This window comes from Mastigoproctus giganteus, chromosome 4 (genome assembly GCF_048544385.1).
Source record: "Mastigoproctus giganteus isolate SK-2022 chromosome 4, ASM4854438v1, whole genome shotgun sequence".
Taxonomy (NCBI): Eukaryota; Metazoa; Arthropoda; class Arachnida; order Uropygi; family Thelyphonidae; genus Mastigoproctus; species Mastigoproctus giganteus.
Window position 1 is genome coordinate 236169457 of NC_143578.1, and position 16618 is coordinate 236186074.

General features: G+C 35.8%; 1 protein-coding gene across 5 annotated transcripts in view; it reads left to right on the forward strand.

Annotated features, from left to right (window-relative positions):
• Positions 1 to 16618, forward strand: part of LOC150087516 (laminin subunit alpha lam-3-like) — a 746420-nt gene that overhangs the window by 195859 nt on the left and 533943 nt on the right. For all 5 annotated transcript variants that reach the window (XM_090371226.1, XM_090371225.1, XM_090371229.1 and 2 more), the window contains exons 6-7: positions 4264 to 4383; positions 5705 to 5794. In XM_090371226.1, the coding sequence (XP_090227352.1) occupies positions 4264 to 4383; positions 5705 to 5794 (210 nt within the window). The remainder of the gene's footprint in view (positions 1 to 4263; positions 4384 to 5704; positions 5795 to 16618) is intronic.

Consider the following 16618-nt stretch of genomic DNA (forward strand, 5'->3'; position numbering starts at 1 on the left):
ACAGATGTGGAATCCTTATATATATATATATATATATATATATATATATATATATATATATATATATATATATATATATATATATATATAATAAAACTGAAAAAAAAAAAAGATGACAGAAAAATGGGGAAGTAGTCTACTGCAGTCAAAGGCAGCAAATGCCAAATCTATGCAGAGCACGGCCAATAAAGTGAGAGGGAAAAAAAATGAGGGAGATAGAGAGTGATAGTTGAGGGATAGAAGGTAACAAAAAATATGCATAATAAGAGATGAATAATTACAAAATTGATAAAATAATTACAAAATAACCTTACAAAACCGGCCTCTCGTCAGGTGTTGATGGCAGATTGCAAACAGAATGTCAACCGGGCTAGCCGGGTGGGTAAAGTGCCTGCCTGGCAACCCAAAGGTCGCGGGTTCAATTCCCGCCTCGGGCTTGGATCAAAGTACTGCAAAAACCTTGGGAGGCGCATTGTGGTCAAAGAAGCCTATGTGGCAACAACTACCAAAAAAAAAAAAAAGCAAACTGAATAGCAACACATCTTCATTTCTGATGTAAACCTCAAGCCAAAGGGTAAAAAGCATAAACATAAATAAAAATGAAAATAAAATTTTGTTACAAAATAAATGGAATTTTTACAAGGATTAAAAGGGTTTTTTTTTTTTTTGAAAACGGCTTGTGAGCTTTACAGTTGACACTATGAAGACGAGAAATTAAAAACTGGAAATTACATCAGAATTGAAGACAAATATTGTTATTTTGTTTGCAATCCTGGCTGTTGACACCTGACGAGAGGCCGATTTGGTGTGGCAATATCCTTATTTTGTGAATTTTGTAATTGTTTAATTATAATTACAGTTGGTAGTTGATAGCCTAAATAAATTTAAGGCTGAGCTGGACAGGTATTTGGAACGAACGGAGGGGTGAAATGGGAGCGGTTTTTTTTTTTTTTTTTGGCTGATGCTGCATAAGCTTGCTTTCTTGCATTGTTTGCCTCTACTAATGCTATAAAATTGACTTAAATTAAATTACATGCTGGCTGTCTATATATCACCCCCCATAGCTTTAATTATACGTTATGTCTCATTTTTGTTCCCCTCCAATACTATATTTTGATGTAATTATATATATTGCCATGGCATGTACTTTATGTTAGAAACAGAGGACACTATATTGTCGTCTTGTCAGGCAATTCTGGTGGTTGACACTTGAAAACAACACCAGAATTGTGTGATATATGACAATATAATTATGTATATATTTTGTGTAATATAATATTGACTTAACGGAGGTATTATATTTCCTTATATACATATTATTATTTTTTTTTTCCCTTCTTTTATTTTTTCTTTCTTCTTTCTCACTTTTTACTTACTTCTCTTATCTCTACAACTTTATTTACTTACTTATTATATATATATACAGTTGTGCTACCGTATCTGCTGATTCGGCATCCATTGATTCAGTTACCCACGGTTAACCACGGAAAAAAAATAAAAAAACTTAACACATACTACTCGCGTGTCTAATACGATGCTTCCCTTTATTTTTTATGATGTCGATTTTAAATTGAATAGCTTTCCTTTATTTTTTACAATGTCGCGTATGGTTTGGTCTCCAACATTAAAATGGTTCTTTAGTGATTTAACGGATGCACCATTTTCAAACTTTTGAATAATTTCAAGTTTTTGTTTAATTTGAAAGCACAACTCTTGCGTTTGCCCATCATTTTCGCAATTTCTAAAAAAAAAAAAAAAAAATTCCAACATCCCTGACATAAATAATGAAACAAAATTTGTCCTTTTGCGGTGCGACAGAACACAACAATTGATGCGACGCACTAAAATGTGACTAAATCAAACTAAACATTTGGTTTCTTTTTGTTTTGAGCGGTAGGTGTGAAGACAGGGTTGCAAGATAATAGGTATCTCCCAATGACGACTTATAACACTGGTTCTTGTCGCTTATTTATGACTTGCAAAATATCTGTTTATACCTATTCTAGTTATTACTTGAATTTTATGATTTCTGGTTGGTTTTTTTTTTTTTTTTTTCCTTTGTAATTTGGAGTCTTTAAGTGTCCCGGTTAATCCGATCCTGGTAAATCGAGAGTCTGCTGTACTTTATTATTACCGTATTTAATGTTGGTAATGTCTTACTGTGTGTTTAATTTATCAATTAAACTTTATTATACATGTGGACAGGTATTTCTCAGCTGGACAGGTATTTCGAACGAACGGAGGGATGAAATGGGAGTGTTTTTTTTTTTGCTGATGCTGCATAAGCTTGCTTTCTTGCATCATATGCCTCTACTAATGCTAATGCTATGTATGTACAAGAAAATCATGTTTTTTATGGGGTCAGCAGGTGATCACTCCATTATATCTGCGGTTTCAGCCATCCACAGTAGGTCTTGGAACGTATCCTAAGCGGATACGGGGGTCTTACTGTGTGTATATATATATATATATATATATATATACATTTAATTGTAGATTGTTATCAATTAATGGTATTTTACATATAAGTATTATTGTTGATTTTCTTGTACATTACAAAATTTTGTTTATATATAAGTATTATTGTATGAACAATAATACTTATATGTAAAATACCGTTAATTGATAACAATCTACAATTAAACGGATATATACTGGCGCGTATAATGTACAATTGGCCTAAAGGCAAAATAACAATCGCTGCACAGAAGAACACGCAAATCTTTGGAATACATAAATCCAAACATAATAACCACATTTTATATATACAGGGTGATTCACTACCAGTGCGACAAACTTGCAGGAGGTGTAGGGGGGGCACAAAGACGAATCAGAATCACATAGCATTGCAGGGTCCAAAATGCCTTTGTCATGCGGTAGAGGACGTTGAATTGGAGGTTGCGTGAACAGCGATCCCCCTGGAAGTCAGCATTTGCGAACCGGTTCCCGAGGCAGTAGGATGGACAAGTATTCAAACATTGAACTGGCCGACATGCACCTCATGTATGGAGCTGCGGACTGTAATGGGTGCGCCGCTCAGCGCTTGTACCAGGAACGTTTCCTGCCCAGGTGTGCTCCTCATCATACGATTTTCGCACATGTGCACAGAAGGTTATGTGAGACTGGTTGTTTCACGAGAGGTACCATGAATCAAGAGCGAACGACGAGGACTCCAGACAATGAGGAGAATGTCCTACGTCTTGCAGAAGGCAATCCGAGTACGAGTACTCGAGTGATAGGCCAACGATTAGGTATTTCCCAATCCACTGTATGGAGGATACTGTCAACAAACCAAATGAGTTCATACCATCTGCAACGTGTCCAATCATTGGAGCTTGCGGATTATACACTCCGGAGGACTTTTGCTATTTGGTTTCTTCAACAGAAACGGTTCGCAAATGCTGACTTCCAGTGGGATCGCTGTTCACGCGACCTCCCGTTCAGTGTCCTCTACCGCATGACGAAAGCATTTCGGACCCTGCAATGCTATGTGATTCCGATTCGTCTTTGCGCCCCCTACACCTCCTGCAAGTTTGTCGCACTGGTAGTGAATCACCCTGTATATATATTATATACATCACCCTGTTTTTTTTAATGAAAACCCAAACACAAAAGGTATCAGAACCTGTAGTAATTAGTAGCGTAGATTATTAGGAAAGATGTTGATTTGTTGGAATCGGTGCAGAGAATATCGAAAGAAGAACAGCCAGTTACAAAAATGGTACTCTTGCCTCTTTGACGACATAAGGGTATATAAATTTAAATTGAGGAATGATGGGTTTCAGAATGATTGTGCAAAAATTTGCTTTCAGCCAGAGAGAAATTGACTATTGGAATTAGCTTCCATCTTGTTGTGGAAGTGGATAGTTTGAATATGTTTAGGGAAGGATTAGAGAAAAACGAATGTTAGTTTTTTATTTTTGGCTGATGCTATATAAAATCCTTTTCCACAATTCAAAAGGACATTTTTCATTTTCTTCTGTTTGCAGGCTAGAATTGTTAAAAGTACTGTATTTTTTTAATATTGAATTAAATTCCCTGCACCTTGCCAATCAGTAAGTAAATTAGTTATTTACCTAATCTTTGTGCACATATAATGGGCATAAAATTTATTCAAAACTGATCAAAACTTAAACTGTGAGCTTCTTTATCATATGTTACGTAGTATATAGCATTCTAAGTATAGAACTATTATTAATTTTTACTAATAGCAATAGCTATAAAATGTGAACTGATATCAGAAATTATGTATTTACTTTCCAGGAGTTTACCAGAGCAAAATATGTGAGACTAAGGTTGCAGAAAATCAGAACCTTAAATGCAGATCTTATGACATTGCAGACTAATGATCCACATCAAATTGATAAATCTGTAACAAGAAGAGTAAGTTTTTTAATTATTTCATTAATTTTTCTACACTTCTGGATTAAAAGGTGATAGTTTAATCTAAACATTACTATTTAATATATGCAGTCCAAAGAGCTAATTGTTAATTGTTATTGTAATTAAACACTTATGGTTTGCTAAATTAAACTTAGGAAACACTTAAACCATGATATAAATACAGCAAATTAATTAATGTTCTTAATTGGATAAGGCAAGATATTCAGCTCCTGTGAATCTAATCACCCCTGTATCAAAACAAAAATGAATAAATGAAACAAACATAAAAATAAGATTAAGAATAAAAAAGAGAAGAGAAGAGAAGGAGCAAAACAACCCTTACCCTTAGTGGAGTGAATACATGGCTCTTTGCCCAAAGTGCATTCATTTCAGAAGTAGCACCTCTGTACCTATTAATAGCATTAATTTAATTTGCTGTATTTATTCGTGGTTCAAGTGTTTCCTGGGTTTAATATAATCACTATATAATTACATTTTCATTTCCCATAATATATTGTTACTTATGAAAATAAATGGGCCTGTTGTACTGGATTCTGTAAATGGGCCCGTCATCAGCAAATTCTAACGAGATAATTCTAACTGTATAATCCAGTGAAAAACTGGATTATACAGTATTTATCTATCTCTTTATATTGTAACTTCTTGTTTGGTTTGAATGGGATTCTCATGTCACATAATTTGGTATGGAAGCAACCCCCTGTCCATTTCCCCCCTTCAAAACCAAATCAGAGCCTTTCTGGGCTTGTTTTGCTCTCCTTCATAACTAAGACCTTGACACACACACACACACACACACACACACACACACACACACACACACACACACACACACACACACACACACACACACACACACACACACAGACAGAGAGAGAGAGAGAGAGAGAGAGAGAGAGAGAGAGAGAGAGAGAGAGAGAGAGAGAGAGAGAGAGAGAGAGTGTCGGAATCAGCATTTCTTTAAAGTTATCTTTAAACTTTCATTAATTCTCTATAGTCTGAAATATTACAAACTTTGATCAAAACAGTCTTAAATGCCAAATGAATACATTATAACTGAAAGTGCAAATGAAGTCTTTAAAATAATTGGTTTAAATTTTTAAGCATGATATTAAGCTGTAATAAATTAATTGCTTATTGGAATGCAGGCTAATTAATGAGATATTTATGTCTAGTTTATAATTATTTTTCTATTTTTTTTTTTAAGTTGAGAAATAATAATAGTGATAGTAATAAAATAATGAAATCTTTCATTATTTCAGTAATCAGCATAAATCTCTTATAAGACATTTATATTTTTTAGTACTTCTATTCTTTGAAAGATATTTCAATTGGAGGTCAGTGTGTTTGTTATGGACATGCAAAAGATTGTCCTCTTGATCCAGAGTCTGGGGTAAGTTTATATTTTTCAGCATATTTCTCTGTGTATGTTAACATATATCTTTGAAAATGAAATGCACAAGGCCTTATGGGTTTCGATAATTAACTATGCAGTATCGGTGTCGGTGTAAATACACCATAGTTAACCCATAAACTTGAACTACGTATGTAGCGTAGAAGGCATCGTTTTAATTGTATCTCATATTGGGGTTGCCTTCACAACGAGATAGCTGCTATTGCATTACTTCAAATAAATAATGCTTCTCTAATAGAGAAGACTACTGTTATTTATTTTCAATGGTACCACCACCCAGACAATCGTTTCGAAGCTATTGGGCTTCATCATCAGTGGGCGGGTGGGTACCCAGGTAATACAACAAGCCATCACAGTTGCGAAGTTATATCCACAATATGAGAGATGCCAAAAGGGTTTGGTAGTAATGAATTTTGAAAACGAAATGCAGATTTCATTTTCAAAATACATTATTACCACACCCTTTTGGCATCTCTCATATTGTGGATATAAACCCATAAGGATTATGCCTCATACTGTGAAGTTATATCCACAATATGAGAGATGCCAAAAGGGTCTGGTAGTAATGTATTTTGAAAACGAAATGCACAAGGCATTTCGTTTGAAAATGAAATGTGAAGGCAACCACAATATGAGATACAATTAAAACGATGCCTTCTACGCTACATACATAGTTCAAGTTTATGGGTTAACTATGGTGTATTTACACCGATACTATATAGTTAATTATCAAAACCCATAAGGATTATGCCTTGTGCAATTAGTTTTCAAAATACATTACTACCACACCCTCTCTCATATTGTGGATATAACTTCGCAACTGTGATGGCTTGTTGTATTACCTGGGTACCTGCCCGCCCACTGATGATGAAGCCCAGTAGCTTCGAAATGATTGTCTGGGTGGTGGTGGTACCACTGAAAATAAATAACAGTAGTCTTCTCTACTAGAGAAGCATTATTTATTTGAAGTAATGCAATAGCAGCTATCTCATTGTGAAGGCAACCACAATATGAGATACAATTAAAACAATGCCTTCTACGCTACGTACGTAGTTCAAGTTTATCGGTTAACTATGGTGTATTTAGACCGATACTATATAGTTAACACATATCATATATTTATTAAATCATTTTCTGTATAGCTGAGTGCTATGGTTTGGTGATTTGTATCATGAAAGTTGATAATTCCTTGCATTGCATGTTCATTATTTGATAATTCCTTGCATTGCAAATTCAACCCTAGCTCACAGCTTTGAAAAAAAGCCGCGAATTAGGGTTGAATTTGAAAGTATCTGCAATTCTGCCCAGACATGATAGGAGGGAGGATATAATGAGAGCCTTGTCGATCAATTCGGCCCTGGAGAGATTGTGCAAGGCTCAAGGGGTAGAATTTTTCTCAGCATGGTCTGTGCTTGTTAACAGGAGAGACTGTTTCTTCAGGGATGGGATACACTTAAATAGAAAGGGTGCAAGAATATTTGCTGATGCTATTGAGGCAGAGTTAGGTGGGTCGGAAAACTGCTAGCTTGGGGTGGATACACGGACTAATAGATTAACAGTAGCCGCTGGCAGAGATGAAAGTGATTCTTGCACTGCTTCTATTGAAATGCAATTGAGCAGCAGCCTGGAAAGCAAGGTAATGGGGATTTCCAGGGCTGCTTCTTAATGCTACATAATTGACATATAAATATAGTATACCTGTGGAGGCTTTCCACATGTGGATATGCCTTATGAGGTATTGGTTAAGCAGATAAATAGTAAGTTCAAATGGTGTGATAATGCTATGATATTTGATTTAAAGCTAATTAAGCAGCAGTTATCGGATTTGCAATATAGATTTATTATCACTACCATTGATAAGGCAGCCAACAACTACAGTATTATTTGTAAAAAGCTTTATACTGCTACTTTAGCTAAAGAGCTTAACAACAGCGCAACCTACAGGAAAGAGGAAACAAGCAGTAGTAGTAGCACCACCAGCAAGAGACTGGTTGCAATGAATAAAAGGTTAAAACTGAACTACTCTAATACTAAATTTCCATACATACATTGGATCCCTAAATTTCATAGGTCCTCTGTTGCATTTAGGTTTATAACTTCTTGTAGAGATAGTTATGTAACAATACAGCATAAAAAGCTAGAATCTTTGTTAAAAACTGTAGGGAAAATCTAAAATTATTTTAAATAATAACATAGTCTTGGATTACCTGAATACCTATTCTACAGAAATTAGACATATCGGTACTTATGACTTTAAAAATCTTTTCACAAATATATCTCATGAGAACCTAAAAAAGGTATTCAGTGAATATTATAATACATATATATTATAGGGTTATATCTTGTGATAAGTATTACTGGGATAATCTAATAGACTTATGTTTATTTAATTGCTATATCATCAATGGTAGTACAGTATATAGACAGCATATGGGTATAGCTATGGGAGCGTGTAGTTTTGTGTATTGTAGCCAATCTGTATTTGCATCACTAAAAGTAAATTTAGTAAAAATACAATACTTTATAGATATATATAGATGACCTTATTGCTATTAATGAGCCTAATTTTTTGCAGGATATTGCTATTTTTTATCTTACTGAATTGCAGCTTGAGTGTACTAATAAACATAGTATGTTAGCAGGCACATTTCTAGATATAGAAATGGATATTATAAATGAGAAAATACAGACAAATGTATATGATAAAAGTAGAGATTTTAAATTTGAGACAGTTAACTTTATGCATTGGCATTCAAACATCTCCCATAGAATTCATAGTAATATTATTGTATCGCAAGGATTAAGATTAATTAGAATCTGCAATAGTTTCGAAATTATCTTAGTTTCATTAAAAGAATTTATTAGTAAGCTTAGGAGAAATGATTTCCCTCTTAAATTTATATTTAAGTATCTAAGTAGAGCTGTTTTTATGTAGTTATGAAACTATATAATATTGGTGTAGATACAGCATAGTTAACCCATAAATTTGAACTACATAAGTAATGTAAATGGCATCATTTTAATTGTATCTCATATTGTGGGTGCCTTCACAACGAGATAGCTGGTATTGCACTACTTCAAATAAATAACGCTTCTCTAGTAGAGAAGACTACTGTTATTTATTTTCAGAGGATACCACCACCCAGACGATTGTTTCGAAGCTATTGGACTTCATCATCAGTGGGCGGGCAGGTACCCTGGTAAATGCAAACTTATGTAGTTCACATTTATGGGTTAACCATGGTGTATCTACACCGATATTATATAGTTAATTACCAAAACCTGTAAGGATTATGCCTTGTGCATTTCGTTTTCAAATACATTATTACCACACCCTTTGGTATCTCTCATATTGTGGATAAAACTTCGCAACTGTGATGGCTTGTTTCATTTACCAGGGTACCTGCCCGCCCACTGATGATGAAGCCTGGTAGCTTCGAAACGATCCTCTTGGTGGTGGTATCCTCTGAAAATAAATAACACTAGTCTTCTCTACTAGAGAAGCTTTATTTATTTGAAGTGGTGCAATACAGCTAACTCGTTGTGAAGGCGCCCACAATATGAGATACAATTAAAATGTTGCCATTTACACTACTTATGTAGTTCAAATTTATGGGTACTGTGGTGTATCTACACCGATATTATATAGTTAATTACCAAAACCCATAAGGATTATGCCTTGTGCATTTTGTTTTCAAATAGTTATGAAAATATGGCATGAAAATATTAACCCTTATACAGTGGTTGAAAATTTAGGGATATACTAATTGGATGTCTTCTTTTTAGCTTGTGTGTATATATGTACATATTAGGCACTTCCCCTAGAACTGTTGATCCATGTCTTACGTTCTGAAAAAGTTGTACCCATGGTTGTTCTATGGGAAAAAATTAATTATTAATTGTTAGTAAGTTTATATTTTGTATTGATATCTAATGTTTTTCATTATCTAATATGGTAATTGGTTCAGGTTTCTATTTCACGATTGGTTTCTCTTGCTTATGTTTTTTCAATGCTTTTCTCTATGCCTTTTTTCTATATATCTTTGGTTCAGTTTTTGCATTTCAGTATCAGGATCTATAATTTATTAGAAGGTTTCCTTTTTTTGGTTGCCTATATGGAAATGAGAAAGGATTTTGTATTTTGTCTGTCATAAATTGTAATAAAATTTAGTAATATATTCTTTAAATAAAATTAGGATGGTTATTGGTAATTTTTAAAAAATAAAGATTCCTGTATTTGAGTTGTGTTCAGAGGTCACTGCTATCCCCATTGTTTTTAATTGGAGGAAGAAGGAACTGTGATCTTAATTGGTTGAAGAAGGAGCTTTGAAATTTCTTTCATTTCCTGCAGCAGCTTGAGTTTATCCACATTTTTGTTAGTTCAGATGCATGGGTAAGGATTCCTTTGTTCTTTAAGTATGTCAATTGGTTCATTATGCATGTATCTTAATACATGCATTTTTAATTAATAATAATCATTTTAATTTTGATTTTAGCTATTTTTAATACTGACTTTTAATTTTACTTCTGATACATAATGTGCTTTTAATAATTATTATAAGTACATGCTTCTTTACACAAAGAATTACCAGGGACCCTACTAAGGGACAGGACTTTACACACCCAGTGATTTTCTGAAGTAGTTTGCATACTTTTTCTTTGCCTTTGTCCTTATCTGTATACTATCTAACTCTAATATCTTATGCTTCAAAATCTATTAGAGTATTTGAGAGAAATTGAGGTACAATTTCTATCCTTGCAGCCTATTCCTTTGGCCTTAATATTGGTTTATATCTTTGCTTTGCTTTTCACAAGTAACAGATACGCTTGTATATTTTTGTTAAGGAACAAATAACGCTTGTATATAATTTTTCATATAATTTTTTAATAAGGTTTTAATTAATTATTTTAGTTTTTACTATCTGTAGGGCTAGCATGCCAGTCTGCTGTTAATTTTAAATTAACTTATATCAACATAAATTTCAACTTAACTTAAACCTATGATTTATACTGTATTTAGTATATCATAAATATGGTTAAAGCTGGCATATAACTAGCAGAAACAGATAGTTTTGGTTGTTATTGATGGCATATATTAAGAGGTTAGCTAACTAGCATTAGCATTAGTAGAGGCATCTGATGCAAGAAAGCAAGCTTATGCAGCATCAGCCAAAAAAAAAAAAAAAAAAAACCCACTTCCATTTCACCCCTCCGTTCGTTTGAAATACCTGTCCAGCTGAGCCTTAAATTTATTTAGGCTATCAACCACTACCCACTGGCTAAAGGCAAATTTCCGCACATCTATCCTACATCTGTTTTCCTCAATCTGAATTTATGCCCTCTCAGGTGATTATTCTGAGCAAGAGGAAGAATCCCATTGGCATTGAGCATACTCAAACCATTCAAGGCTTTATACACCTCTATCAGATCACCTCGCCGGTGCCTAGTCTCCAGACACTGTAATTTGCAAAACTTAAGCCTTTCTTCATAAGAGCAATGCTTTGTTCCATTCACTAATCTTGTTGCCCTTCTCTGTTCTCGTTCCAGCAGCTCTACATCCTTCTTGAAATGAACCTCCAGACCTGTATACAGTACTCAAGGTGTGGCCTGACCATTGCCTTATACAACGGAATAATCATCTCCTTATCCCTGCTAGAAAAATTCCTGTATATCGTTGACAAGACACCATGAGCTACTCTTGCAGCCCATCTGCACTGCTCAGAGAACTTCATATCTGCCTGCACAATTACCCCCAGGTCCTTTTCATTCTCTACCACTGTCAGTGTAGTACCACAGAGTTGATACGTTGCTCTGGGGTTGCTGTTTCCCATATGTAGTACTTTACATTTGTCAATGTTAAACTTCATTTGCTACCTCTCAGCCCATCTGCTCAACCTTTCCAGATCCTGTTGCAGCAGCATAGCATCAGTAGTGTCCTTAACAGCACTGCCAACCTTTGTATCGTCTGCAAACTTAGATATTAAGCTTGATATACCATCATCAATATCATTTATAAATACAGAAAACAATAATGGACCCAACACTGAACCCCGAGGGACTTCACTAATAACATTAGTCCACAATGAGCAGTGTCCATTGATTACCACTCTCTGTCTTCTCCTCCTCAACCATCCCTTTATCCATAGCAGCAATTTGCCTCCAATGCCACACTGCTCCAATTTGTGCAGCAGTCTTCCATGTGCAACAGTATCAAAAGCCTTTCTAAGATCCAAATATATAATATCAAAGTTATTCCCTGCATCCAGTTCTTTTGTGACTGCATCATAGTATCCAATCAAATTGGTCAGGCAAGACTTTCCCTTAACAAAATCATGCTGTGTCTGAGCTATAACTGAAGTCTTGTCTAGATGATCCTGCAGTGCTTCTTTAACCAGTGCCTCCATTAATTTTCCTGGAACAGAAGTTAAACTCACAGGTCTATAATTACTTGTGTCAGCCTTTGATCCTCCTTTGTGAATTGGGGTCACATTTGCATATCTCCAATCTATGGGTACCTCCCCTGAGTCCAAGGAAGCTCTCATAATTATGGCTAAGGGTTTGCTTACTTCCTTTGCTGCCTCCTTTAATATAACTGAATAGATCCCACCCACCCCAGGTGCCTTTCTTGTGTTTATCTTCAATAATTTCTCCTCCACTTTACTCTCAGTTATTACAAGATTATCTAGCTTACTGCAAGAGTTGAGTACACCTCTGCCATTCCCCTCGCTGTATAACTCCTCATTTGTGAACGTTGATGCAAAATATTCATTTAGTTTGTGAATGAATTTCTGAGTAGAATCATCAACAGTTGAACCATCGATATCAACCTAAGGCCAAATTGTGCCGTCTGGGCAGAATTGCAGGCACTTTCGTATTGAACCCTAACTCGCGACTTGTTTTCAACATTGACCTGTACTTGTCGAGTAAATCTGTAGATCTTTTACTCTTAATGTCATTAGTTCCAACGTGTACAACAATATCACCTTTTGTGCCCTTAAAAGATGATATCTGCTCTACAACGTTATAAACATTTGCCCCTGGCAGACATAACCTGGTCCTGTTCCACCCATCCTTCTTGCGTAGTATATTTTCTATCTCCCTGACAATAGAGTCACCAACAATAACTAGTTCCTTTGGGACCAGCGCATTCTGCCTTGGAGATTGCCTCTTTGTTGACTGATGCACAAGAGTCAGCTCTGCCATTAAGCTGGTCAGCTGAGAACTTGATGGGCCCCTCATATTAATTTCTTCAAGGGCATTTACCCTACACCTGAAGCTCTCATAGATGCCCATAAGAACACTAAGTTGGCGCCTAATTTCTTGACACTCTAGGCATCTAGCACACACATACAGAGACATCCTCCTTGGCTAGGTCATGTCCCGTTTTAGAAAGTTCAGCAAATATTTCACTTTTCACACAATTTTTTGAGACTGTGATGCGTTGGAGAATCGCTCCTTCGTTTCTCCCCCGAGTCACAGCACTCTCGCCAATCTGTGATCTTTGCTTTACAGCTCTAGTCTGGGTCATGATTTCCATTTAAATACAGTTTAATTAACAATGGAATTTAATAAGATTAATAAATATTTTTGAGTAATTGATAATACTATACTAAGCTAACAGATTCTTAATACAGTGCTTCATATTACGTTATACCTTATGCTATCAGTTCGAGATATATACGCTATGCTATCAGTTCGAGATATATACGTTACACTATCAGTTCAAGATATATATATGTTGCGCTACTTCCTATCGTTTACAATATGGCGGTTAGTTCAACAATATTGACGCTAACACCGGGAGTCGTAACTTCCAAAAATCATTAGTTAAATTCAAAATAAGAAGCTAACGAATGCTACTAAACCTATTTAATATCTTTGTAAAACACAATGTAGTATGTTAATTAATGAAGAATATGGTAAAAGTATCAAAATACTTATCCCTTTACAGCAGCCAAAAATCCGACTGTTCTCTTCCATGACCACCAGAACGCCCTTGAATATAAAGCAGAAATTGAGGCATTAACACAAAACAAAAGAATAGATAAGGTAGTGTTATAAGAATAAATGAAAGTAAGAGTAAAGAAAAAGGGAGCCCAGTACGAAATTGTGTAAGAGTACGAGAGATAGAAAGATTTAGAATAGGTTTAGGTTACAAGTTTGAGTGAGAAAAGGAGCGGTCAGATTCCAACAGGTTGATTTTGAAAGAAAAAAAGAAACAGGAAAAAAAAAAAAAAAAACTAATAGAAAGCTGTAGAGACAGGGTAAATAAAGTTTAAGATAGTTGAGAAAGTAAATAATTGGAGTGAATTGTTATCAGTCACAGAAAAGTTAATAATTCTGAGTTTGTAAAGTTATGATAAAGTAGAGTGAATACATAATAAATATAAGTTTAAATAAATTCAGAAATGTAAACAAAAGTTTACATTTCTGAATTTATTTAAACTGTTTTTAACTCCTGCATAGTTAAAAACAGTTGATATCCAATTGGATATCAACTGTTTGAATATCAATTGGATATCAATTTAGCATTAGCATTAGCATTAGTAGAGGCATATGATGCAAGAAAGCAAGCTTATTCAGCATCAGCCAAAAAAAAAAAAAAAACAACCACTACTCCCATTTCACCCCTCAATTCGTTCGAAATACCTGTCCAGCTGAGCCTTAAATTTGTTTAGGCTATCAACTTCAACAACAAGCGATGGAAGTCTATTCCACAAACCAACTGCCCGTTGGCTAAAGGCGAATTTCCGCACATCTATCCGACATCCGTCCTTCCTCAATTTGAATTTATGCCCTCTCAGGTGATTATTCTGAGCAAGAGGAAGAATCCCATCGGCATTGAGCATGCTCAAGCCATTCAAAGCCTTGTACACCTCTATCAGATCACCTCGGCGATGCCTAGTCTCCAGGCTCTGTAATTTGCAAAACTTAAGCCTTTCTTCGTAAGAGCAACCCTTTGTTCCATTCACTAATCTTGTTGCCCTTCTCTGTACTCGTTCCATCAGCTCTACATCCTTCTTGAAATGAGGCCTCCAGACCTGTATACAGTACTCAAGGTGTGGCCTGACCAATGCCTTATACAAGGGAATAATCACATCCCTGTCCCTGCTAGAAAAATTCCTGTATATCATTGACAAGACACCATGAGCTACCCTTGCAGCTCGTCTGCACTGCTCAGAGAACTTCATATCTGCCTGCACAATTACCCCCAGGTCCTTTTCATTCTCTACCACAGAGTTGATACGTTGATCTGGGGTTACTGTTTCCCATATGTAGTACTTTACATTTGTCAATGTTAAACTTCATTTGCCACCTCTCAGCCCATCTGCTCAACCTTTCCAGATCCTGTTGCAGCAGCATAGTATCAGTAGTGTCCTTAACAACCCTGCCAACCTTTGTATCGTCTGCAAACTTGGACATTAAGCCTGATACACCATCATCAATATCATTTATAAATACAGAAAACAACAATGGACCCAACACTGAACCCTGAGGAACTCCACTAATAACATTAGTCCACGTTGAGCAGTGTCCATTGATTACCACTCTCTGTCTTCTGCCACTCAACCATCCCTTTATCCATAGCAGCAATTTGCCTCCAATGCCACACTTCTCCAATTTGTGCAGCAGTCTTCCATGCGCAACAGTATCAAAAGCCTTTCTAAGATCCAAATATATAATATCAAAGTTATTCCCTGCATCCAGTTCTTTTGTGACTACATCATAGTATCCAATCAAATTGGTCAGACAAGACCTGCCCTTAACAAACCCATGCTGTGTCTGAGCTATAACTGAATTCTTGTCCAGATGATCCTGCAGTGCTTCTTTAACCAGTGCCTCCATTAATTTTCCTGGAACCGAAGTTAAACTAACTGGTCTATAATTACTTGTGTCAGCCTTTGATCCTCCTTTGTGAATTGGGGTTACATTTGCACATCTCCAGTCCATGGGTACCTCCCCTGAGTCCAAAGAAGCTCTCATAATTATGGCTAGGGGTTTGCTTACTTCCTTTGCTGCCTCCTTTAATATAACTGGATAGATCCCATCCACCCCGGGTGCCTTTTTTATGTTTATCCTCAACAATTTCTCCTCCACTTTCCTCTCAGTTATTAGAAAATCATCTAGCTCACTGCCAATGTTTACTTCACCTACGACATTCCCCTTCCTGAATAACTCCTCATGTGTGAATGTAGATGCAAAATACTCGTTTAGATTGTTAGCCACCTGAGCTGGATCCTCAACTGTTGAACCATCAACATCCAGTGGACCAATCTGATTCATCCCTTTCCTTCTTGAGTTTAAATAGGTAAAGAACTCTTTTCTGTTTTTCTTTGCATCCTTTGCCAAGGATTTCTCATAATCTGCCTTTGCCTGCCTAATCTCCTTTGTGACTTGGTTACAGACCAACTTATATCTATCATAGGCTTCCACGTCACCCATTAATTTGTATGTATCCCATGCATTTTTCTTCTCTGCCATATGTCTCATTAGTTCATCTGACAACCATTTAGGCCTGAACCTTGAACAATATTTCTTGGTTGGTATGTAAAGCCTGGTAGCTTCCAAGATTAGTTCCTTGAATGCTTCCCATTTTGAATTTGCTGTTGGTAACATCATCAGTTGGTCCCACTGTATAGAATTTAAATACTGTCTCAGACCATCATAGTCGCCTTTACAAAAGCAAAAACCCTTCCCTTTACCTCTGATGGTAGTTACCTCCTTGAGTAAATCCCACTTCAGCACACTGTGATCACTGCCACCCAGTGGTTCATTTATCTGCAGATTCCTAATGCATGAAGA